At 52.1% G+C, this 25216-nt stretch overlaps 9 protein-coding genes across 9 annotated transcripts; 5 read left to right on the forward strand and 4 right to left on the reverse strand.

The window, feature by feature from the left end:
- Positions 1-129: 129 nt before the first annotated feature.
- On the forward strand, positions 130-695 carry KD926_009703 (DNA-directed RNA polymerase core subunit RPB8; the record flags this gene model as incomplete). The annotated part of the gene is made up of 2 exons (XM_053095742.1): positions 130-461; positions 590-695. The coding sequence occupies 2 exons, from the start codon at positions 130-132 to the stop codon at positions 693-695; spliced, it is 438 nt and encodes a 145-aa protein (XP_052960270.1).
- Positions 696-994: 299 nt separating this feature from the next.
- Positions 995-2039, reverse strand: KD926_009704 (thiamine pyrophosphokinase-related protein; the record flags this gene model as incomplete). The annotated part of the gene is made up of 2 exons (XM_053095743.1): positions 995-1922; positions 1999-2039. The coding sequence occupies 2 exons, from the start codon at positions 2037-2039 to the stop codon at positions 995-997; spliced, it is 969 nt and encodes a 322-aa protein (XP_052960271.1).
- A 415-nt stretch (positions 2040-2454) lies between these two features.
- Positions 2455-3156, forward strand: KD926_009705 (OPI10 family protein; the record flags this gene model as incomplete). The annotated part of the gene is made up of 1 exon (XM_053095744.1): positions 2455-3156. The coding sequence occupies one exon, from the start codon at positions 2455-2457 to the stop codon at positions 3154-3156; it is 702 nt and encodes a 233-aa protein (XP_052960272.1).
- A 355-nt stretch (positions 3157-3511) lies between these two features.
- Positions 3512-4409, reverse strand: KD926_009706 (type 1 glutamine amidotransferase; the record flags this gene model as incomplete). The annotated part of the gene is made up of 3 exons (XM_053095746.1): positions 3512-3802; positions 3856-4106; positions 4172-4409. The coding sequence occupies 3 exons, from the start codon at positions 4407-4409 to the stop codon at positions 3512-3514; spliced, it is 780 nt and encodes a 259-aa protein (XP_052960273.1).
- A 1713-nt stretch (positions 4410-6122) lies between these two features.
- KD926_009707 (uncharacterized protein) lies at positions 6123-6678 on the forward strand (the record flags this gene model as incomplete). The annotated part of the gene is made up of 2 exons (XM_053095747.1): positions 6123-6317; positions 6373-6678. 2 exons carry the CDS (start codon positions 6123-6125, stop codon positions 6676-6678), a joined length of 501 nt encoding a protein of 166 aa, XP_052960274.1.
- Positions 6679-9272: 2594 nt separating this feature from the next.
- Positions 9273-11545, forward strand: KD926_009708 (MFS general substrate transporter; the record flags this gene model as incomplete). The annotated part of the gene is made up of 14 exons (XM_053095748.1): positions 9273-9492; positions 9583-9676; positions 9822-9868; positions 9924-9999; positions 10057-10122; positions 10181-10218; positions 10277-10446; positions 10505-10559; positions 10609-10662; positions 10725-10812; positions 10863-11002; positions 11057-11131; positions 11186-11305; positions 11373-11545. 14 exons carry the CDS (start codon positions 9273-9275, stop codon positions 11543-11545), a joined length of 1416 nt encoding a protein of 471 aa, XP_052960275.1.
- Positions 11546-12778: 1233 nt separating this feature from the next.
- KD926_009709 (MFS transporter) lies at positions 12779-19887 on the forward strand (the record flags this gene model as incomplete). Its single annotated transcript, XM_053095749.1, has 7 exons — positions 12779-14489; positions 14572-14679; positions 15434-16353; positions 16400-17109; positions 17167-17331; positions 17396-17767; positions 18684-19887. The coding sequence occupies 7 exons, from the start codon at positions 12779-12781 to the stop codon at positions 19885-19887; spliced, it is 5190 nt and encodes a 1729-aa protein (XP_052960276.1).
- A 121-nt stretch (positions 19888-20008) lies between these two features.
- On the reverse strand, positions 20009-22390 carry dbp7 (putative ATP-dependent RNA helicase; the record flags this gene model as incomplete). The annotated part of the gene is made up of 1 exon (XM_053095750.1): positions 20009-22390. One exon carries the CDS (start codon positions 22388-22390, stop codon positions 20009-20011), a length of 2382 nt encoding a protein of 793 aa, XP_052960277.1.
- A 328-nt stretch (positions 22391-22718) lies between these two features.
- Positions 22719-25157, reverse strand: KD926_009711 (pantoate--beta-alanine ligase PAN6; the record flags this gene model as incomplete). The annotated part of the gene is made up of 3 exons (XM_053095751.1): positions 22719-23812; positions 24477-24770; positions 24872-25157. 3 exons carry the CDS (start codon positions 25155-25157, stop codon positions 22719-22721), a joined length of 1674 nt encoding a protein of 557 aa, XP_052960278.1.
- Between the last annotated feature and the right edge of the window lie 59 nt (positions 25158-25216).

Here is a 25216-nt window from a genome sequence, read left to right on the forward strand (position 1 = left end):
CCACTCCATCTTTCCGCCGTCCGTTTCGGCCCACCGATTTTGCGCCTCTCTGCCGGGCGGATTCTCATTACCTTCCTCTCCCTCTCACCGGATTGATTCACCAAGTCCATACACTCCACGGTCAGAACCATGTCGGACCCACTCCTCTTCGAAGACACCTTCACGATCACCGGGATCAACTCGCAGAAATACGACCGCGTCGCCCGACTGACCTGCACCTCGTCCGACACGGCCACCAGCTTCACGCTCGATGTCAACTCCGAACTGTACCCCTGTGTGGTTGGCGAGTCCGTCTCGATGGCTCTGGCGTCGACGCTCTCCCTCGACGGCAAGGAGGATAGCGGCACAAAGACGGGCTGGAGGGAAGTCGGAATGGGCGAGCAGACCCTGGCCAACGACTACGACTACGTCTGCCACGGCAAGGTTTATCGGTTCGAGGAGGGTTCGACGGCCGGAAACATGTATGTTTGAAATGCTGCTCTGTATGATGGTTGTTGGCGCAGAGGGCGCATCCCTTCCTCTCCCCATTCCATCCTCATGAAAAAGGAAAAATGAGCTGTGCTGATTGATTCCGCCTCGGTTGATATAGGGCTGTGTTCATTTCCTTCGGTGGATTGTTGCTTTACCTTGAAGGACCCTACAAGAAGCTGGCGCCTTTGAGAATCGACTACGTGTATCTGCTCATGAAGAAATAGAAAGGCAAAGTCCGTGCTGTTGTGAATAATCCGTTATATTCGATACTTGGGCATCTATGAAAACTGCCCTCTTTTGAAGACTCTGGTCCCCAGGACCATACTAAACAAAAGACCCTCCCGAAAGACAAAAACAAGAAACAAAGTGCACATTGGTTGGATGATTTGGTTGCAGCGTCGGCGTTCGATTGGTGACTGGCTGGGTAAACACAAAAAAAGAAAACCATCAAATAGAATATCAAATCTTTCTCTTAAAATGCATTTCCGATATGCTGTAATAATGTATCGTCATGAAGGGCACCTCATTCCACAAAGTGAGATGCCGTGGGGAACTCCAACCGGCGATGCATCTTCGCTACGATCTCCAGGAAATCAGGCTCGTTCTCGGCCGTCAGAATGCCGTGGCGGATGAAGAAGTCGATCAACACCACCGCGCAATTCGGCTTGAACTCGCCATTCGCCAACGCCCTCTTAGTCTCGTCCACCGTGTATAGGTAAAATGCCTCCACCTCATCATCGCAAGGCTTGGGAATGACCTCCGTCCCGAGCTTGATATCATAAACGTACTCCACCTCAGGCTGTGAGAGGTCTGTTTCCCCGCCCGCGCGCGGGTCCCGCACATAGATATACGAGACACAGCCGGCGGCAGTCGCGTTCGCCCGGACAACGTCCTCCGGCAGGGAAGCCTCCTCCATGGCCTCGCGCACTAGACACTCGTACGGTTTCTCGCCCGTGCTCATCCCGCCCGCCACGGTATTATCCAACATGGCGGGGTACGTCTGCTTGGTGCGCGAGCGTCTGGGTACCCAGATCCGGAGACCTTGTTCATCCTCCACATAGCAGGTGCAGTGAATGCCGTACGACACAATACCGAACAGCGGACTCGCGGAGCGCTCTATCTCGAGCAGGAATTGGCCTCCCGGACCGAACACCGGGTACATCTCGTTGCGCCAGCCCTTGAGGATCTGGAAGGTGTCGCGCTTGACGGCCTCGTCGAGCGTCTTGGCGACGAGCTGTGTGCGGAGGGCTGGGGTGGCATCGGCCGGCGTGGTCAGGGTCACGGTCTGCTGGGTTGAGTCGACGGCCCAGCTGTCTTCGGGCCAGTAGAATTTCTCCGCGACGGACTTGACGATGTACCCGAGGACTGCGTCGCAGCCATTTACGCGGAATTGGTAGAAGTTTTTCATGTGGGTGGCGTAGAAGGCTGGGTCATCTTGGTGGTATGGGAATCTATTTGGGGGAGTCAATAGGATTAGATAGGTATTTGGCTTCACATGGAGGGGTGACAGGAGTAGAGAAAAGTTACTTGTCGCATTCGTTGACCAGGTCGAGGTTCGATTTCACCATCGTGTCAGTGTGAGTGTGTATACGCAAGTAGGAGAGAGAATGACAATGCTAGAATAACCTCTGGACAGTAATAATATATACGGAGTACGGAAGTAAATCCAACTGCGCCCCTCCAAGCCGCAACGGGGAGGACGCCTTGCCGCTCAGGCCCACCAACCCTTATCGATAAGGGCATTTCGTCACTGCCGTCTTTCTGCCGGATTCCATCATCGAAATTCTGGATAGCTTCCCGGTCTTTGTTGCTGCGCTTCGGCTTCTTATATCACTGACGTCAAGTCGCTTTGACTATAAACCGTTGACACTACCATATACCCTATATATTTTACGCGCTGGATGCCATTGACCCGACTCGCATTCCTCTGATCTCCATTCTTCCCACCCCCTCTCTCTCCCCGCCTGACAGAAAATCTCCGCCATGTTCTCCGTCATTGTGCCCGGTAGGCCCTGTCTCACCGACATCGTCGCAGTTGACGCACAGCCCAACGGCCAAGCTACCAAGTTTGCCTTCACCTTCCCCCTGGAACCCTCCTTCACCGAACTCGTCGTGTTCTTCCTCCCCGGCACCGTCCTGCCCCAGGACAGCGCAGCCGCCATCTACGTGCAATTCCCCGACGCCAACCCACCGCCCACGGGGCCCGAGTTCCGCTTCATCGGCGCGCTCGCGAACGAGAAGCCCTCGTCCGTCTTCAAAGTGCAGCCACCGCCGTCGCAGCCGCGCCGCACAGAGGCCCAGGAGGAAGATGAGATGCTAGACGCAGGCGCAGCGGGTACGGCAGGGGGCGCAGCACCGGGCACCACGGGAATGGTGACGTTAGGGATTTCAATCGAGCCGGTGCAGACGGTTGCGCCGCAGTTGGCTGCACTGGAGGCGGAGGGCTCGGGCGTGGGCCCGTCAACGGACCTCGTGCGACAGACGAGGCAGCAGAAAGAGGTGACGACGAAGGTGCTGGCGCAGCGCATCATCGGCAACGCGTTTAACTTCCTGGCGAGTTTTGCCTCGTCAGATCAGGATGCCGTGCCGCTGAAGTCCTTCCGCGATTGGTGGGCGAAGTTCGAGCGCAAGATTGATATGGACCCGACGTTTTTAGAACGTGAGGATCCCAGTGCGTCCGGGTAATGGGTTGTCGGATTAGGGCGACCTTGGCTGGTTATATGGTGTACTTTGAGGGAAGTGAGCTATCTCCCGATGCATTTGTGGGTATGTTTTGTTTGGCTTAGCTCGTCGTATTGTATGTTTTTGTTTGATCTAGTTCTGATCTTCCTTAGGAGATGTTCGTTTATTGTCTATCCCCGAAATGAGCTTTGAGCGCAAGCATCATAGGAGCATTTATAATATATACATCTAAAGCGTGTCTCATCTATATAATTCATCAATCTATCGCCTATACGTAAGTGTAAACAGAGACGGAAGATTGTTATGTACATTCTTGCCGTTATCCGTTGTCCAACGCCCATGACCTATAGCCTATAACCTATTCCTCAAGCAAAAAGTTCAAAAAGGTCGCACCAATCGCAACCCCGTCATGCTCATTCTTCGCTCTCTCCAAGGCATCCTCAGTCTGCTCCTTGGAGAAAACCCCCGCCTTGCCCCGCAGAGTGACAACCTCGGTGACGATCTCCTCGGTGAACTCGGGATGCCCTTGGACGGTGACAAATCGACCGGGCAGATACATGCCCTGCACCGCACATCGGGGTGACGAGCCAAGAGCAATGACACCAGGGGGGTACTCAAAGACGATATCCTGATGCATTTGTTGGATGCGCTAAATTTGGGAGAAAAGCACTGTCAGCTCGTTCGTCCAGGGGGGTGTGAGACAGGGGATTGGGCGTCGGTCTTTACGAGTTTATCCCTGCCAAAAAGTTTCTTGCCCTGATCGGTCAGGTCCATGTCGCAAACGGCAATCTCCCAGCCGGCATCACTCCGACCGACCTTGACGCCCAGCGCGCGTCCGATGATCTGATGCCCAAAGCAGATTCCGAGGATTTTGATGCAGTTGTCCTGAAGAGCGGATTTGGTGTATTCGACAAGCTTGAGGATCCAGGGATCACTGTCAAAGGAGTTGTGTTCTGGGATGGCCTATTAGCTTAGAATTTGGAAGCCACGCCACACGCGAAAGGGTTAAGGCACCCACTCGATCCCGTCAACAGAAGCGCATCTACATCCTTTAGGTTGGGATACACTTGAGCGGTCACTACATCCCAGCGTGTGATCTCGAGACCAGAGTCTGGGTCCAGCCGGTCTGGTCGATCCAAAGCTTTGGCACTGGCGCGGAGGAGCGATGAGAAAACCCCATAGTAGCCGTCATATTTCCTGTTGATTTTATCTACTGGGGTGTCGCATTCCAGGATGGCAATTCGGAGAGGGGCCATAGTGAGACAGCGGGGAGGAAGGAAGGAAGTGTATACAGCCAACGCACTCCCGGATTCAAACAGACAATGTTGAAGGTGTGAATCATTCGGAATACCTCACAGTTCACTTCGTTATCGTCGGAGGCAATCGCCGATCAGCCCCGCCACCGCCCTGATTTGTCATCACGCAACTACATGCCTTGTCCCAGTAACGACCATTGACTACTTCACTTCTCAATCTGTAGATCTGTTTCATCTACTGCATGGCAGTGGCTTATTTACCTTTACGACTACTTGGACCCTCAAAGTGAGAAGAGACTTCCGTACCTGACGGATGGTCTTGCCTTGTTTGCCCGCTTCATCAGCCCTAAATGACTTGACATTCGCAGACATGCCCACGTGTCTCTGGTCTGCAATGTAGCCTTGGCTGTAATATGACAGGAACACCAAACTAGGTGTTTTCATGTCTTCATCTACCTTATTTGGCTATCAAACAGCTCCTTCTAGCGGTTTGCCGACAGAGAAGGTCCTAAGATGTGACTTTCCCGCACACCGAAGGAGATTCTCATCTCATCTTCCTGATTGAATGGGCATGTTTCTGCGAGCAATACGTGTCTTTCATTCTGCCTAAACTGGTTTCGGGGATTGAATGCGCCGGATTCATCTCGTTGGGTTGCGCCGTACGGCAGCTATACCGGTCTATACTATACCTCTCAATTGACCGGTCTTTCACACGGACGGACTGACCTTGCCCTTGCTTAGCGATGTCAATCTCCGAAATACTGAAGTAAACCTAGCTCCCTGGAAGTTAAAATTACAAACCCGACAGGAAATCTCGTATTCCAGCAAGGATAGAGGCATCTTGGCGCTTCATCTACACAGGATAACAAGCGTATGGGTGGGCGGATGTTATATCCGCTTTCGCCTCCTAGATACGAAATGGTCTCAGCCATATTGACCAGATGTCAGTTACCGACCGTTTTCCCTGTCTGCTCCCCGATGATGCTCGTTGGATGCTCTGTCGATCTCAGAGATGATATGGGCATGATATAGGGCCAAGGCTATCCAACAAACGCCGGAAAGCCTACGTGGCTTGGTGACTTTCCAATTACTTCCGATCCGATCGACCCAATCTAGATTTTTCCTGGTCGGAATCCCAGAGGCATGTATCCCGCGGCGAGACATCGCGAGACCTCCGACAAAAAGCTCTCAATCTAATTTGCTAGATTAGGAAACAGGTGAGCCCGTCAGTCCCAAATTGGAGAACTTTTCTAAAGGCGAGTCGTACACACTACTACAATTTCATCGAAATATTCGTCAGTGGAAGTGGTGATTCATGAAGCGGTGTGGATGACGGAGAGAAGTTGAGACATCAAGAACCTAACCCGGGTGACTATTCGTTATGACTATCTTCCGATGAGATAACCGTCCGACCTACCACACCTTGGATGAATCAGGGGAGTCAAATCCTCGTGTAGGTAACAAGAAAAAGAGCGGTCAACTCATCTGATTCTAGAAGTCATTCGTGAAGGCGTATGTTCTAGAAGACAAGTAAAGTTTCGTAGGCGATCGCACCTAGCCATGTCTGCCACGAGATCGGACACGAACAGGCACCGAAATATCGCATAGGAAACCAGAAACTTTACGAGAGCTCAATGCCCCAGAAAATTATTATAAAGCCAAGGTCGAGCTCGCAGAGCTATCCAGGAATCAACCCCCTCCCATATCATAAACATGTCGGCACTCAACGCTAGAATAACAGACCTAGCGGATGACCTTCGGGTGCTTCACAGGCACCAGGCTTTTAGAAGCCAGAATCGAAGAACACGCCAAGCGTTCGACAGATTACCGGATCTTGCCAGGGTCAGAGTGGCCCTTGTAGGGCAAAACGCCCTTACAGAACCGGGGACATCGCGCGAGGATTCTCAGGTACGATATCCGATCTTTCACCTGAACGTGGTTAAATGCTGACAGCTTGCCATAGAGCATAGATGTTATGGTTGAGATCGAGGGATCAACACGACCCCTAGAAGACGCCATGCATCTCATTCGCCATAAATATATACCGGATCTTTGTGGGGAAATTCCTGTAGCTGCAACAAGCAGTTATCGTGGATGTCAAGGGACGAATGAGCCGGAAATTCGCGAGGAATTTTCGCAGGTTCGGAACCTGGCAGTGGCCACCTCGCTGGCCTCTCCCTCTACTACTTCGACTATCACTCCTTCTGGTTCCCTCCGTCTCCACCGCTCTCATTATCATCAGCTTAAGGAAGAACGGGAATGGTGTTGAGGACTTGGTGAGCAACAGAAACGGGGACGTGGTCATAAATATCTTTGGCTAGTCTCATACTTTGAGTTCCCTTTCTCTCTCGGTTCTGTTCATTTCTCTATTCTTTCTGTTTTTTATTTTCTTTTTTTTGCTTTTCATTTTTCTCTTTCTATTCCTTCTCCCAAAACTCAAGCTACCAAACAAAAAAGAAAAATCAATTTTCTGGGTAGCTGAAATCGCGCGCTGTATATAGAGATGGTAAACATCCCCCCGGGGCTTGGTGAGCCCAAACGAATGGCGACTTGGAACTCTAGCATCCCGGTTTCCAGGCCCACGAAACCGACATTCTTAGGAGCTTTCCCTCTTCAGCGAGCTGTTTGCCCAATCTCTCTACACGCCTGTCATACTCGTCGTAATCTTCCACTTCAGTCGCAGCGTTGTAAGACATCCACAAAGGCTTAGTATATTTATCGAAGCGATCGTAATTGGTGATATCCAGGAGGGGGTCATCTTTAAGAAGCGGAATCGACTCCTAGATCCATGGCACGACACAGTTGGACTTGAAGAATGTCATGTCGGCACCTGGACCCATCAGCTCGCTGTCTCGGGCATGGTGATAAATGAGAGATTCCACATAGGCAGTAGGAGTGAGCATTAGGACCGGCGGGTCTGTCGGGTTGAAGCGGGTTCGACGGTACGGGGGGTAACCGGGCAGCCCAGGATCACTTGTCAGCATGAAATGGGACCTATAAAAGGGGTCACCCGACAGTGCCTGCTTGGTGTAATGGGATGGCAGCCACCATAGGTATTGAGACTGCAAAAATAGGGAGATTTGCAGGCGGTCGCTGACTGCCATCACTTTGCCTTGGGCGATGTGGCAATTCCGAAAGCAGTACTTGGGGCAGCGGTTCCTGAATAGAAATTTCTTGTGGACCTCGTAATCTCCCCCCCCCCGACAAGTCGAAGGTGCATCTGCATTGGTACGTCTCGTCAGCTGGAGTGTCGTCCAACCCTAAGGCGCGCGGCACCTCAATTGCTTTGTCCATGCACTCATCCGGAATCACAACCCGAACGTCCTTATTTTGCCCTTCTTGTCCCAGAAGCTCCATGTACTGTCCGCTCCCGTGCAAGAGGCAGGAACGCCATTCGACTGAAGGATATACGACATATTCGTCGCGGGCTTAACTAAACCATCTGCCTTCTTGTACTGATACTGGGGCAATTGAAGAGGCATTTTGATAACACAAACTCTTGCAGAGTGGAATTGTTCGCGATTGTTTGGAAAGAGGGAATTGGATTGCTCTGGATTGCTCTGGATTATGAACGGAGAACACAGGAGCATGCAGGTCTATTTATAACCTATACTCTGCCAGGCTCTCTGCAGTGGATGCTGGAAGAGATATTTAGAAGCCGCTTTCAATCGAGAATCTCTCCCAGAATGTCACAAAGAGATCATTCAAGCTTTTAAAAAATCGCAGTTATAGTTTGGTTCTCGCAACGCGGGCTCTAAGAGGGCCGGATGAACACAAAGAATCCAGACACATCAGGTTAGGCAGTCTTGGGCCGCACACAAAGATTTATCCTATACATATCCGCTTCCATTAGTCTCTCATTGGGTCTTTCCTCTAGTGTCTGAGTTCGCAAAAGGGACTAGATCGTACTCAAACGCTACCTGATACCGTGTGTGTTGAACGGATCCTTCGCGGTTCTGGTGGCGCTGATGGACTCGTAGGTGTATCTCATGAGCGAGCCCGACCAGTTAAAATCTAATTTGTATGCGAATTCAAATTCTCTGTTCATTCAGCAGTAAGACGACGGCGGATGGCTTCAAGCAGAAGAAACATAGACATTGCATGATACGACTTGCTTTTTTTTTTTTTTCTTTTTTTCTTTTTTTTTTCTCTCGCATGGACTAGTAGGTCCAATAGTTTGTCGAAGACGAGACAGGATTCAGGACTAGACTGGAAAAGGCCTCTGTGTTAAATAGGCATTTCTATGATGAAAGGTAGCAGTCTAAACTACTTGGTACGCCTTGTATATCCCCAGCGAGACAGATGCTGAGGGCATACCTGTAACCTGAGACTCCACAGATAAACTCCGTAGGGGAATTCGTATCACGGGTCGACCTTTTTCATTTAGTTTCTGTTCAAAAACTTGTCTCTGAGCACCGGATACGAAAAGTCGACGAGAATTCCTTGTCACTTCATCAAATCATTCTAACCTACAGAATCACGATACTAAGTGGATTCTAGTGCGAGGCGAACCGAGTCACGGCGGACCAGGCCGAACGTTCAAGACCATTTCATCCCCACACCACTTAACCGACACTATCATGATTGGCCCTTGGCGGCTGCTACAGTCTTGGAACTGTCGGCGATCTGCCATAGTAACATGGAAAATAGCACGCTATCACGAGATACTTCTAAGCACGCAATTTGTCGCATGAATGAGATCTTGGCTAGCAGAAAATTCAAGAGAAAGAAGAGAGCCAATATAACCACCATGGATACTCCTTGTCGCAGATCTGGATCCCTCAAACGTCGACCACTGCACGAGGAAATCCGCCCCGAGGATCGGTCTATCGGTCTATCCTGCCTTCGAAATCAAGGTTCGTCATGGCTGGTCAACAAGCCTCCGTCTCGGTCTCGTCCGACAACACGCCGGAACACAATGAAAAGAAAGTATGGCATCACAGTACGCTTTTCAATGCGTTTATTATTGGAGGGGTGGGCTTTATGGCCCCGGGTCTGTGGAATGCCATGAGTTCCTTGGGTGCGGGCGGTGCGCAATCGCCGTATTTGATTAATGCCGCCAATGCACTGGTGTTTGGTCTCAGTGAGTCTCAGTGAAGTTTCTGGCCCGACAGTGATTGCCTTCAGTACTCTACGCAAACGTTTGAACCCGGCACTAATGTACTTTTGTTAGTGGGCTTTCTATGTCTCTTTGGCGGTCCCATTGCGAACCGGATTGGATTGAACTGGACACTTTTACTAGGAGCGGTTGGGTATCCGATCTATTCGTACGTTGATTCAGAGACTTTCGGACTCGATCTCAGGACATGTCGCTTACGCTTCATTTTCCAGGGCTGCCCTATATACCAACAACCGCTATGTAAACAACCCTATCCGATGACGCATCTCAGACTCTGCTAACACTGATACTAGGGAAATGTGTGGTTTGTGTTGGTTGGATCTGTTGCATGCGGGTTATCGTAAGTGATCACAATTTCGGCCGAATATCATAAGCATAGACTTACCGAGCCAGAGCGGGTCTTTTCTGGGCTTCCGAAGGTGCTGTAGCTCTTGGATATCCAGAGCCAGGCAAACGAGGCAGATATATGAAGTAAGTTTCGACCTCCAAGAATATCCTATCAAGTACCAGTGTGGCTGACTCGAATAGCATCTGGCTATGGTTCCGTACCGGTGGCCCATTGGTCGGCGGAGCCATTCTTCTTGCTCTCAACCAGTACGTTTCTCGCCATGAAATCGCAAAAAGATCGAGTCTATTTGCTAATCTAAAGCAGCTCTGCTGATGCCAAGAGCAAGGGCAAAGTCGGGTCGGGTATGTTCAACCTATTGAAAATCCGAACATAAAAGCCCGTTCGCTAAGTCGTTCACAGAGTCATATCTCATATTCGTCGCCTTGCAATGTCTCGCAACTCCCCTAGCAATATTTCTATCACCACCTGAGAAAGTTCAGCGGAGCGACGGAAGTAAAGTGAAAATCGTTGTTCAGAAGTCGTGGCGCGCAGAGATGCTGGAGCTGTGGAAACTCTCGCGCCGCAAAGAAGTAAGCTTTGATCTATCTTGGATGCCTGGCCATTTGGCTAACCGTGCTTTACATGTAGGTCGCCTTGCTGCTGCCGGTGTTCTGGGCAGCGTACTTCAATCAATACTCGTCAAGTACGTCTTCGTGTTCGTTTGTTGATTCGATCTGCTAACCCAACGCAAGACTTTCAAACTTACTACTTTGGCGTTCGAGCTCGCGCTTTGATTGGATTCGTCAGTAAGTACTATCTTATCTAACGTTCAATACGAAATGCAAGCTCTTGACTGATCTAATACAAGGCAATTTCTCCAACCTTATCTCCTCGGGGATAATCAGTCGATTTCTGGATTACAAGGGATTGTCGGTTAAGAAGCGCATCACGTTTGGGTAGGAGCCAGAATACAGATCCAAATCCCCAAAAATTAATGAACTTCTAGTTTCTACTATGTGATCATCATTCACATCATCGCTTGGGTCTACGCTTGGGTCATCCAAGAAAAATATACTGCCAACCCTCCGTCTTACGACTGGAGTGACAAGGGTTTCGTAGAGGGATTTTTTGTCCTTATGCTATGGAGTATGTCTCCCCAGCCCTTAATCATGCAATATATCTAACTCTCGAAATATATAGGTTTCTCTCAACAGGGCTTGCAGAATTGGCTTTACTATCTTCTATCCACAATGACGGATAACATTTCCGAATTATGTATGATCGCTTTTCACCAACCTACATGTCTTGCCATCTGCTAACCATCTCTAGCCCGTTTCTCTGGCATTCTCCGCGGCCAGGAAAGTTTCTCACAGGCCATTTCCTTCGGCATCAATACGCGCAACTGGCATGGAGGAAGAGTTCCTCTTGCGATCAACACGATTCTTTTGGGTATGTTCATCTCACTCTATCGCCTCCACGACCTGCAGCAGGTTCTAATCCTTGTGCTTTTTCTTAGTCCTCGCGGTGTTCCCTACCTGGCTGGTCGTAAAGAGTCATAACCCAATTGAACACGATAAGACGGCACCCCAGGAGGTCCAAGATGAAGAGCAGGGCGTTGTAAAAGATGGTACGGCAGAGGCTTCGGACAAGGGAGGCTACGTTATCGGGGAGACTTCTACAACGAAATAACCGGCTGAATGCATGGCAGCTGGTATAGGGAGGATTTTAGGCGGGTTTGATATTCGTGACATTCTGGTAATGATCATCGGATTTATAGAATACATCCGCGTATAAGGCAGAAATATCACGAGAATATGCCCTCGACAAAATTTATGTAGTAAAAGCGCCAAAGACCCTCATCGCTACGACCAATCTTGAGGCTCGTTGAGGCGTCTAGGCTATATAGACCCCTTAAGCCGGAGATTCGAGGTTGGATTTAGATTCTTCTCCTAATCCTTAATCATCCTTTCTAGCTAGTTAAGCTTCTATATTCACCATAGGTAAAGAGATAAGAAAAGCAGAAGAAAAAATCACCTGACCCCACCAACCCTTCATCTCGAGAGAGCTCCCCCTTCAATCAAGCTATAACCACTAAAAAAAAGAAAAACGAAAATCAAACCCAGAAAAAGAAAGGAAAACCCAGTCCGATGACCCATCCCACCACGCCAGGGGAAAAATCTCACGGTTCACATCCGCGTTATCCATCAAACGAGGCAGTAAACTGCATGCGAGGGCTCTAGGTCCGATGACACAATGTTAGCTTGTTCTGATCAATCAGCGATGTGGATTCCCATTTCTACGGGAAGCGCGCGTGGTTGGACCAAATCCACGTCCGATGCAGCTTTAGTCTCGCGGTGGGCTGAAGGGCAGGTGGCTTTTTAGCGTCCTGCTTAGTGCCTGGTCTGTGAGGAGAGGGAGAGGGGTTGGAGTTGGGGGACTTTTTTTTTTCTGTCTGGGTTTTGTGAACCTGGATGGTTGATTTACATGAGGCTTTTCAATCAAGAGAAAGGTGAATTGATTGCGAGATTCTCAATAATACGAATATCTGAACGGATTATCCTGATTTTTGCTCCGTAATAGGTATGATCATGCTAGGGACACTGGTTTTTCACCCCGGCAAAAGCCCAGCAAGTGGATCCGCAAATATCATCACAGTGGAATCGAGTCATACTCCAGTACGCTGCATTAGCGTCGTTCTGTCGGTATATCTTCGTCGCTCTATCAATTTCTTTGCTTTCTTCTTGTTCCTGTTCCCGTTGGGTGAGACACAATACAAAAGTTTTTGGGGGCTCATTTCTTTGGATTGTTTATTTTCTGGCGAGTTTCTCCTGGCTCGGGGTGATTGTTTAGGCATAAAATTCTTTCGCTCCCTTACCTTCTCCTCTCTAATCTCCACAAACCGCTCCCTCCCACCGCTCAGGAATGCCGGGAACCTCACGGGAGCCTCGGGGCGCTGCTATCAACGAGTCAACCCCGCTGCTGAACAATAATTCTCCCGATTTACTCTCATATTCTGGCGAAGTCAACGCCGCGACAGATAATGGATCGTCCACCATATTGTCGTCGGACGATGACCCCACTCTCCTCAGTCTCTCTCGGGTCAATTCGCTCCCTCAAGGCTTAGAAATCGAACCGAATCTCGAGCGCGTCACCTCAATCACGAAGCCTACACCGACTGATGCAGAGGGGAGCGCCCCGAAGGAAACCACCGGTTATGCATCGCGTTTTATAAACGTCTCGCCGGTGAGGTTTTGGCTGATCTTCTCGGGCATCTTACTGGGCTATGTCATAGGCTTCTTTGACTCAACCTTGATGGCCTCCAGTCACCCAGTGATTACGTCACATTTTCACGCTTCAAATGCAGCCTCGTGGTTGTCCACAGCGTTTCTGTTGACGTCGACTGCGTTCCTGCCTCTGTTCGGACGGGTCTCCGATACGTTCGGCCGGAAGCCCGTGTATTTGTTCGCGATCGCCATCTTCTTTCTTACCACCGCCTGGTGTGGGTCCGCCCAGAGCATCGGGAGCTTCATTGCAGCCCGCGCCTTTTGCGGACTTGGAGCCGGCGGGGTCTTTTCCATGGGAATGATCCTGTCCAGCGACTTGGTCCGCATTGAATATCGCGGTGTCTACCAGTCCTACATCAACCTATTCCTCGGAGTTGGGGGCTGTTTGGGTCTCGCCTTTGGTGGATATCTGTGCGATCAGGTAGGATGGAGAGGTGCGTTCTACGTCCAACTGCCCTTTATCCTCGTCTATTTTATCGTCGCAGCGTGGACTACCCCGACCGACCTGGGCGTGAAGACGGCCAGGGCCGAGCGCAAGTCGTTCCGGCAATTGATCAAGCAGCTTGACCTGTTAGGTTCGTTGATCTTGGTCCTGGGGGTCACGGCATTGATCATGGGCCTCAATCTGGGCGGCAACGTGTACAGCTGGACGCATCCCGTCGTCATCACGTCCTTGGTCCTGGCCGTGGTCTTGGCCGCCGTCTTTGTGCGCTACGAACGCAACGTGGAGCGCGCCGTGATGCCGATCTCGTTCCTGTCGCGGCAGCCTCGCGCGAACCTGATCTTTGGAAACTTTTTCGGGTCCATCGCAGTCAATACCATGGTATTCAACGCGCCGTTGTATTTCCAGGCCGTCAAGCTGGCGACCCCGACGGAATCGGGACTTCGGTTGGTAGCGGCCACGCTTGCCGTCACCGTCTCCAGCGTCTCGACTGGCTTTTTGATCACCTGGTCGAAACGCCTGAAGCCGACGGTTATTATTGGAGACGTCTTTCTCTTCCTCGGCGGTTGCGCTGCGGCTTCCATGAATGTAGGCACGCCCGATGCAATTGCCATGATCTGCGTTGCCCTCTGCAGTCTCGGGCAAGGGTTTTCCTTCCCATCATTGATGGTCTCCGTGCTCGCGACCAGCGAGCCCGACGAGCAGGCCGTGGCGACGACAACCCTGGGCTTATGGCGGAACCTAGGATCCGTGATGGGCGTGGCCACCAGCAGCTGGATCTTCCAGAACACGCTGATCTACCATCTCGATCGTATGGTCACCGGACCGGAGAAAGACCACATCATCTTCCTTGTGCGCAAGTCCGTCCAGGCCGTCGCCACGCTGGACCCGACCCACCAACAAGAAGGTATGTTTGTTTTCTCATTGTTGCGGGGAATCCCTTTCATGGATGGGGCGCGTGTGAGTCATGTTTGCTAACAAATGTGCAGTGATTGGAGCGTATGCGGCCGCCCTTCGTGTAACCTTCGGCTCTGCGGCACTCTGGGGCGCAATGATGCTGCTCATGCACTTTCGACTCCGGTTGCCTCGACTAGGCAGTAAGGCTTAAATGGCCGACTAGTGTTTCCTGTTACTCTGCCATGATGTGTTTACTGTAAGTGGTAGCTTTCTTCAGTTTTCCCAGTAGGCACTAGTAGTGCAGCAAGGGCATTCGTTTAAAGCATTTTGCATACGGCATACAAGATCTTATACGATCTAGACAAAAGTTAGAGATATTTTCGGCCATAACATTATCAAGAATGACTACGATGTATATACACTATTGAATGATAAAAGTTCTTTGTCAACATTCTAGGCTTGTTAGTTGTATGTTATAGAATTAGAATCTTTTATCTGATCCGACGAAAGCCGCTAGACTCTTCCTGGTTTAGCCGGCCGGCATCGGGATTCCCCGCGCGACTCAACTTTCCTTTCTCACGCCTCAAGTTTGCTTATCGGACATTCAACAGCCTCTTCTACACTTCGCTCTGTTCGATCTCAAGGTGTCGATTGACATTTACTGTCTTTGATTTCTGTGAGTGATTCCGTTGGTCATATCGTTTCTTCAACCGTGGCATCACCACAGCTGTGCTAACCGGACTTTCTCCAAGGTTCGACCCCCTTCATCGTCCTTCAATGACCGCATTGATTAAACGCTATACTCCCATTGTTTCTTCTCGTCGCTATTCCTCCATCGACTCCTTTGTACCTCTTCATTCTTCCGCATACGGATCTCCCACCCAGCCAGCGGAGCTTCTTGCGACAGATAGGACATCCCCGGTCGTCAAGATGCGCAAGCATCATAGCTTAAAGGGCTGATTGCGAGGCATACAACCAAGAAACTCGGGGTTCTAGATATCTTATCGCCTGAGGACAGGCTAGTGCAATCCACCATGACGTCTGCCGTGGAGGACCACGTCTTCCCCGCCATGGACCTGGACATCGCCAGAGACCTGCTCGGCGCAGGGGACATCCTCGGCCTAGAGACATCGAACGACAACGTCTCGTTATCGGACAATCCCGCAGGGGACAGCAATACTCGCGAGGCCGAGGAAGACGACATCCCGACACCAAACAGCGGGTCGTTGAGCGCGTCACGCACCCCCGGCAGCGACACCCCGCGACGACGGCGCCGCGAGGCCGTGATCCGGAAGTCCCGACGCGTGCGCACCGGCTGTCTGACCTGTCGCGAGCGGCACCTGAAATGCGACGAGGCGCTGCATCGGTGTCAGAACTGTCGGAAATCAGGCCGGGTGTGTCGCCGCGGTGTGAGGCTTAATTTCATCGATACGCAGGTCGTCGCCCCGCCTCATGATCTGACCCCCTCTCCGGGGCATCGAGTCACGTTCCGGGACGAGTCGAGGCATATAGCGTCGGAGTATGTGGGCGGGTTTGAAAGATATCCTCCCCCGACGGTGGAGCCGCAGTTGGACACGGGGAGTCTGTTGAGCCCGCCGTTGGCCTCGCGATATAATACGACGGGGGTTTCGGGGAGATCAGGCTCGGGGATGGGTCAGGCTGAGGGACTCGGTTACTCGCCGAATGGTCGTTCGGTTTCGACGCCTCAGTTGCTGCCTGATCGTAGCGCGTCTTTTGCGCCCTTCAAATCGGCCAAGCAGGGGCGAATGGGGCCTAGTAATGCCTGTTTGAGTAATCCGGAGGAGGTGTTTTTGGTGCAGACCTTCGTCGAGGAGGTGGGACCGTGGATAGATTCGATGGATGAAATGAAGCACGTAAGTCGTTCAGGCCGGTCTAAGCTGCCTTGGCTAACCTTCAAAGTTTACGAATATCCTGCCGTTCCATGCGCTGGAGGAACCGATGCTTCTCAAGGCGTTCATGGCCTGTGGTGCTCGCCATCTGTTCCAGGTGAACCCTTCGTATGGCGAGGGGAAGGCCTCGTATTTCCATGACTTGGCATCGCAGGATCTTCTAGGCTTGCTGCAGGACCCAGATCGCGATTCTGTCCTGTGTGCGACGGCGGCTGTTATATTGAATATCTACGAATCGATGACCTCCAGGTCGATGATATCGGTCCATGGAATGAACCACATCGCCGGCGCAAGGGCCCTGATCAAGGAAAATCGATGGGAGGCAACAAGCCCAGGTCTCGGCGGGGCATGCTTCTGGCTGAACGTCAGCATGGAGCTGCTCAGCTGTCTACACTTCAACTGGACATTAGCCTGGGACCCCGACGCCTGGGGTGTCGACATGAACATGGAGCAAACGCAGTCCAGTGTGGCGGGGAACGAGGAACTCTGGACCCACCGCATGGTCTACATCTGCGCGAAGGTCGCGAACTTCCGGTCGACCTTCTCGCACGTCCACGGTCTAGATCACTCGACCGCGCAGATCGACCAATGGTATCAGGACTGGTGCACGTACAACGAGTGGTGCGACCAATGGGCAAATGCCGTGCCACGCTCCATGACGCCGCTTGGCTACCTGCAGCCCTGGCAGACGAATTCGAAATCCGTTTTCCCGGAGATTTGGTACGTGTGTTTCTTTCGTAGGATTGAAAACTTGCCGTTCTAACCGGTGATAACTAGGCTCATCAAGCGATCGTCCATCATCGCCCGTCTCTTCTACCATACCGCTCGCATCTTGTTGACGAAGATCCATCCACTAGAGTCGGAATTCAGCCCCGAGATGCAAAGCCTACAGCAGAGTCATGCGCACGATATCTGCGGGATCGTAGCACATACGAAAGACCGGTACGTTCCTCCCTCCCTCCACCCTTCCCCAAGAATCCAACTAACTCACGAGCCCATCTCCCAGCGGAATCTCCACCCTCTGCACCCGCTTCCTCTTCATCGCCGCATCCTGCCTCGCCACGCGCGACGCGCAGGACGAAATCCTCAACACAATCGACCGCATCAAGGAGAATGGCTGCCGCGTCGAACACCTCAAAGACGAGCTACAAGAGGCGTGGGGCTGGACCCTGCACTCTCATAGCCATAGCCACGACGTCGCTGTTGGAGTCGAAGTCGACAGTCTGTTCGGCGATCACGCATTCAACCCGGATCCGGATCCGTCGTCGTCGATCTTGAAAATGCATCCTGCGGTCGTGTCAAATCCACTCCTCGCGTTCGCAGACTTTGAGCTGGAGAATCATCCGTACCAGGGGTTTTATGTTAAGCCGCGGGTGCAGTAAGGTGTGGGACTCTGGGTTGGATCTGGCGTGGGGGATGTATTTATATATCTCTGTGTGTATATATATATATATATGATACGGCTGTCATGGGTGGCGTTTGGGCTTTTTGTGTCTTGTATAGGTTGTTGCTATGATACCATAATGTATGTGCTTTTGATTTGGTCGAGGGTGATGAAGAACTGAGATAGATTGGTTAGAACATAACTCAGTATTTACCATATATCTGGATTAAAAAGCCACCGGGCTAATTACAATCACCAAGAAAGAAACAGAGACACTCGAAAATTTATATATTCTAAACGCCTCGCCCTTTGTACTGTACATCTGGCTGGTATGTAGCACGACCCGTAAAGCAATGCCAAGACATCCGCCCAAGATCTTCCCGTCTGCTTCCATCCCTCTCTCTCTTCCATTCCAATATCAAACTACCAACCAGAAAATCAAACCCCTCTCCCTGATTTTAGTCAAAAACATCTATCCGCAATCTACCACTCCCCAATAACAGGGGAAAAAAAAAAAATCAATGAATCACCCCCCTCTAACACCAACATACATTCTCCGCGGCCACACATCCGCCATCCACAGCCTCCACATCTTCCAGTCCAATCTCCGTCTGATATCCGCCGACGCCGACGGATGGATCGTTGTCTGGGAATTAGTTTCGAAACGTCCTGTCGCGGTATGGAAGGGTCATGAGGGGGCGATTCTTCAGGTGAGGGCGTACTGTGTAGCTGGAGAGGGGGTGCAGGTTTATAGGTACTTTCTTCCCTGTCTGTTTTTTTTTTTTTTTTTTTTTTTTTTTTTTCGAGTTAGTTTGACTGTGATATCCTTATCTTCTTCCTTTCTTTGTATCTTCTATGTTTGAAAATTATGTTTAGACATGAATAAAGGAAAAGCTAACAAAACCCCCAGCCACGGCCGAGACCACAAACTTCGCATGTGGAAGATCCGACCACAAGACGAGGCAGTCTTACAGAAAACCCTCCCTGTTGATGTCCAAACCGAAACCCAAGGATGTGACGGGAGTCAGCCATGGATGGTCCATTCGCTACCGGTCAACGCGTTGAATTTCTGTGCGTTTTCGATCTGGTTCATTGATGGTCCTTTTTCTCCGTCGTCATCCTCGGGGAACGTCTCAGACGGGCTTCGTATGCAGACGCATTTAGAAGGACAAACAGGGTCGGGGCCAAAGACAACATCTCCTCTTCCTCCTAGTAGCGAGGAAGCATCCCCTCCTACAGATAAAAGCTTCACTCGTCTCCTAGCGGCCCCAAACGCCCTCGACTCTGGCGCTGTGGATATCTTCCATCTCCCGCTCGAGCGAAGAGTCTGTACGATTCCGCCCCCGGAAGGCATCACGCCCGGGATGGTCATGGCCGTGGAACTATTCATGGATTCCGCGAAAGGCGATGTCTACGTAGCGTCGGGCTATGAGGACGGACATGTGATGGTGTTCCGATGTCGCGGGGTCTTGAAAGACCGAGACACGAGTACAGAGAGTCGGAATCAGCCATGGAATCGAAAATGGGACTGGGAAACGCTATATGTATCGCGCGTTCACACGCAGCCGGCATTGTCGATCGATGTTTCAAAGAATGGGGGATATGTTCTCTCGTCTGGCGCGGATGCGATGCTTGTGAAACATCCTGTTCCGGGATGGGATGTTGTCGGTACCATTGCCGGTGCTGCTGGAGAGCCCTCCGACAAAGCGCTTAAGACGGTGAACACGAAACATGCAGGCCAGCAGGGTCTTCGGATCCGGGATGACGGAAAGATCTTCGCTACGGCGGGGTGGGATTCTAGGGTGCGGGTGTATTCGTACAAGACGATGAAGGAAGTGGCAGTTTTGAAGTGGCATAAGGAGGGATGTTATGCGGTGGCGTTTGCGCATGTCGAGGCTGCTGGCGCTCTGGATCTGTCTGGAGAGCAGATGTCAGAATCGGAGGCAGGAATGCAGATACAGAGTGACGACAAGGCTCCCGCAGGAGAACTGACAAAACGCACAGAATTCTCCCTTGCGACAGTCCAGCAGCAAAGGAACCAGAAAGTACAGAAAACACACTGGTTAGCGGCCGGGTCTAAAGATGGCAAGATCTCATTATGGGACATCTATTGAAAGAGAGAGAAAGAAAAGAAATGCTTTTTGGGGAGGCGTCGTCAAATGCTATAACCTATGTACATGTACAAGTCAGAACTAATAATTCAACCCAACCCGCTCAACCAACCACTTGGATCGATCAAGCCAGGTTGAATTCATTAGCACCCGCCATCTGCTCCTTCACCTTGGCTCTCATGATGCGCGCCGCACTGAACGTATCCTGAGAACGAGCGACATCGTCATCATCCCGGCCACCGCCAGCACCAGCCTTCCTCTTCTTCCCAGCGGAGCCAGTCTTCCGCTCCGCCTTGAAATCCTTCTTCGTGTCCTCCTGTCCCGGCCGCAGACCTGGCACATTGATTTTGCTGGGTCGATCCCGCAACGCAAACGCCTTGGCCAAATGACCCAGATGCAGCTCCTTGATGTTGAACATGTTCCGCTCGTTGGCGATATGGGTCGCATACGCGCGAATGTGCGATTGATACGCCCGACGCGCCATCTCCAGATACTCCGGGTTATCGACAGCCCAACGCTCAATGTCAATCTGGAAGTCGGTGGCCTTTTCCTCCCAGTTCTTGCCCTCGGATTGGATATTGCCGCTGAATCCGCGCTTGATGATATCCTCGGCCGTGGTGCGGGTCAGCGCCTTGCCGCCGTCGCGGTATCCGCGCTTCAGCACCTCCACGTAGTTCTCCTCGCAGCCGGGCATCAGGAAGACTAGGGCGCGGCCGTCGCGGCCGAGACGCGCTGTTCGTCCGATTCGGTGCGTGTGGTCGTCGGCGCTGAAGGCCGGGTCGTATTCCACGACGAGGTCGACGTTGGGGAGATCCAGACCTCGCGAGGCGACGTCGGTACAGATCAGGACGGAGGGCTCGCGGCTGCGCGCGAACGAGGTGAGGGTGGAGGTTCGGACGTGCTGGGGCAGAGAACCGTGCAGCTTGTGTAGAGTGACGGGGTTGGATTTGGTCGAGAAGGCAGTGGCGGGGGCGATCGTGCCGTGGGGGGAGAGTTTCTCTTTGGTGGTCTCTTCGTCGTCTTTGTCTTCGTCTTTGTCTTCATCGTCCTCCTCACTGGATTCACTTTCTTGTTTGGCGTCTTTCCGAGAGTAGTGATTCCGTGTAAATAGCTCGAAATGGAAATCCACCGAATCCGCGCAGGTTACAAACACAATAGCCTTCATGACCGAGCCCTTTCGCATGAACGTGCGTTTCAAGAAAGCCGTCAGTGTAACCAGTCTCAGCTTGGCCGGGGTAATCGCGTATGATTGCTTCAGCTGCGCGGGCACCCGGAAGGCATCGTCCTTGTCATCTTTCTTGACGTCTCCGTCGTCGGCGGGATCCGCCTTGACGTGAATCGCATCCTTCAGACTAATCTCACCCAGCTTCTGCACGTTCATCTTGAGCGTCGCCGAGCAAAGAATCGTCGTTCGTTTCGTCGGAACTCCGGGAATGCGACTGGGCCGTTGTCGCGCGTCCAGTTTCTGGATGATGCCCTGCAGCTCCTGCTCGAAGCCCAGCTCCATCAACCGGTCTCCCTCATCGAGCACCAACCACCGCACATTGCTGACATCCAAAACCTGCGTGTTGTCCAAGTGATCCGCCAACCGACCCGGCGTCGCCACCAGGATATTCAACCCTTTCCGCAACCGCGCTTTCTCCGACTTCTTCTTCTCTCCTCCGATAACCGTTCCAGCCACGAGCCAATGCGCGCACCGCAACAGCCCCTCCAACACCACTGAGATCTGCTTACACAGCTCGCGCGTCGGCGCCAGAATGATAGCAAACAGCCCACTGTCGCGATGCACGTTTCCGTCGCCCTCACCCTCCTCCGCCTGGCTTGCGGTCCGCTTCTTCTGGGACTGCGAGAGCGCCATGATCCGCTGCACCAAGGGCAGTAGATACGCCAACGTCTTTCCGGAACCGGTCTCCGCTTGGATGAAAGCATCGCTGTCCTGGTCCTTCAGCAGCTGCGATATCGACGCCTTCTGAATCGCAGTCGGCGCCTTCAATTCCAGCTTCGTGAGCAAATGCGCCGCCAGAGTCGGCGACAGTCCCAGGTTCGTGAAGGTATCGAGTCCATCGATCAGCGGCGCATTCGTCGGCTTGGCGTCCTCAACCTCCTGGTCCTGATTCTCCTCGGCATTCACGTTCTGCGACTCCGGGTTCTTCGAGAATAGCGAGGAAATGAATTCTCGCGGATGCTGATTATGCTGTCCCTTCTGTCCGTGTCTATGTCCATGTCCCTGTGTCGGCTTCCCCGTGTCGGCTTCCCCGTCGGTTCGCTGTCGCTTCTGCGGTCGGGATCCGGGATTCACCTGGATGCGATTGGGATTGTGCACGGGGCGGTCGGTGCCTTGCGCGTTCGAGTCGTCACCATCGCGCGGCTTCTTTGCGCGATGCTGCGCTTTCTTCTTCGCGCTGAGTCGGTCCTTCCAGGTGCCGCCTTTTAGCTTGGGTTCGGGTTTCGAGAAGTCGTTGTCTCCCGGGAGGGAGAAATTGAGGAGGAGGCCGTCGTCGGCCATTTTATTTATTGGGGGGTTTCCTTTCCCGGTGATGGTTTATGAGGTTAAATATGGAAAAGGTATAAAGGGAAGAGGAGAAAGGGGAGGAGAGAGTGGTGTTTGTACTCCGTAGATGTTCGGCGCTGGAGTAACTTTTTTTTTACGGGCCTGGGCCTGAGGCCTCAGGCTGACAAGACGGGAAATTTCTGCCGGCCCGATTTGCTTCCGAGCCCTGCGATCCTGCCCTAATTTCCTTTTTGGTATGTGAACTATACAGGCATGGAATGAGCGGTTTGAACTTGGGTATTATTATGTGTTTGTTTTTGTACACGACCATCAGTCTGGTCCACTAAGCAGAGCGGGGCTTCATGATGAGGTTATCAATCAACCTGACCGGCACCTTCCCATCGCCCAGCCCGCAATCCTCACCCTCCTTCGACGCCTCCAACGGTGCCATCTTGACCGCGCCGCTCAGAATCGCCCCCTTCGCCGGATCCACCACCTCCAGCTCATCCAGACTCTCCGGGTCCGCCAACGAGATATAATCCACCTCGTAGAGGGCCCTCTCCTCCGGCGCCAGAGCCTGCTGCTCCGCCAACGCTTTCCCCGTCACATCATTCGCGGCCTCCAGAATCTCCCCCCTTCCCAGCTTCCCAGACGCATAGGCCTCCTCAGCGGCCCTCAACGCCCGATACAACACCAACCCCACCCCCCTCCTCCTCTCCCCAAGATACACATTCCTCGAACTCATCGCCAGCCCATCCTCCTCCCTCACGGTCTCCCCAATGCGAATCTCCGTATCGACATGAAAATCCTTCACCATACGCTTAATCACCACCGTCTGCTGCACATCCTTCTGTCCGAAATACGCCCGATCCGCCCCCGCAATATTAAACAACTTCATGCACACCGTCGCCACGCCTCGAAAGAACACCGGCCGGGACGCGCCCTCCAAGCGTCTCGAGATCGGCGTAATCGTCACAAAAGACCCATCGCCGTCGATTTCCGACGAAGGCGGTAAACTCGGATACATGACGTGACTAGTCGGCGCGAGGATCGCCGTCACTCGGCCCCCCTCCGTTTCGCCGTGCTGTTGGGCCAATTCGGCGTTTAGGGCTTGGAGCTTCGCGACGTCGCTGTCCCAGGTGCGCGGGTAGCTGGATAGATCCTCGGAGACGCCGAATTGCGTCGGGTTCACGTAGATGCTGACGAGGATGTCGGTGTTCTCGGCAGCGGCTTGGCGCATGAGCGAGAGGTGGCCTTCGTGTAGGGCGCCCATGGTGGGCACGAAGCCGAGAGATTTGTTGGAGAGGAGGAGTTGGCGGCGCCATTGGCGGAGGGGCGATGGGTCGCGGAAGACTTGGATCGAGGGGGAGGTGGACGAGGAGGAGGCGATCGTGGAGGCCATGGTGGGTGGTTTTGTGGTGAGGCGCGAGGCGGTAGCTTTGAGGGGTAATTGTTAGATTTGATGGATTGAATTGGAATTTCAATGGAGGGGGGTGGACGGGGTGAGTGGAAGGAGATGGATCAGATGGTGTTGGTGGTGTGAGTGGAATTGAATTGGGGTCATACTCGAAAAGGCCCTCGTCCAGCGAAACATGGTGATGTTTATAGAGAGAAAAGGAGGGTCGAAACTCTCCGTGGAAACTCCCAACGGTTTGCGTTTGCTGTTTGCTGTTTGCACGGGACTTTGCCCGCAGAGCAAACAGCGCCGCTTTGGGCCGGAAATATCGATCAGCTGATAAGGTCACGTGGTGATAGGCTGACATATTGTATGGCATGTTTTGCTGTGTAATTTTGCCTGTCGTTTACATCTCGTCGTTGCATAGATAGATACACTTTCTTCTTAGCCACATTTTCTGCAGGACGGCTAAATAATTCATTCTTTTCTTTGCTTGATGCAGTTTATATACTTGATTCAGAAGGTATATGCACTCTATCTCTATAAAGCAAGTTGGGTTCTTGCTTGGCGAATATTTATATCACATGAAGAAGGGCTAACGAAACCCCATGACCGCGAACCCAACCACCTTTTGGAATAAAGAGTCGTATCTGTGATTGGCCCCTGAATGAGAGGGAGTAGGGGTCACTCCATTCAATGAGTTACTGCTTAGCAAGCTTGGCAGAGAGCTTGATGGTGTCGTCGATGTCGTCGACGCCGCCCCTGACGACGATGGGCTGTAGGTAATCTTTGTAGATCCCGCGGGCGACAAAGACCCAGATGCAGAGTTTGACAACCCCGCGGAGCTTGTAGTCACCGTTTCAGTTTCAGATTCAGCCGTAGACTGAGCCCCTGAGGTCGAGCTGCCAGTGATATCAGTACTGCTCGGTGCGGTCGTAGATGAAGAGAGGCCTAGGCCATCATCCAAGACATAGAGAGACCAAGCCTTATAACCGCCACCTATTCAACTATCAGCCGGAAGATCTAATATTATACTGCCCTTTTTACTCCATCCAGAGCAGTCCATCTCAATATTCCAGAGTGTGAACTTATGAACTTACAGATATCTTTCGGCCATCCCGAACATGGAGTATCACAGTTATCCAAGGGAATCTCGTACTTTTCGAGTGGTTTCTCGCTGCCGCAGAGACATTCTACTCCTCGAAGAGCCGCGTAGTTGAGTCCCCGTTTTCCGCATTCTCTCATACAGAGAGCAGACGTCTGGTAGGTAAATGTGTTTTCATGGCGCATGTCATCTCCTAGGCGCCGGTAGCAGGCTTGTTGGCTTTCGAGAGCCAGAGCTGAGCTGGCTAAGATGAGGGGAATTGCTGCTACGTGCAGCTTCATGTTGGCTTTTGGTTTTTGATATCTGGTAGACATTTAATATTTTGTTTTGTGTTGAGGCA

This window comes from Aspergillus affinis (genome assembly GCF_023601865.1).
Source record: "Aspergillus affinis strain CMG 70 chromosome Unknown NODE_6_length_556011_cov_87_064024, whole genome shotgun sequence".
In the NCBI taxonomy this organism is placed as follows: Eukaryota; Fungi; Ascomycota; class Eurotiomycetes; order Eurotiales; family Aspergillaceae; genus Aspergillus; species Aspergillus affinis.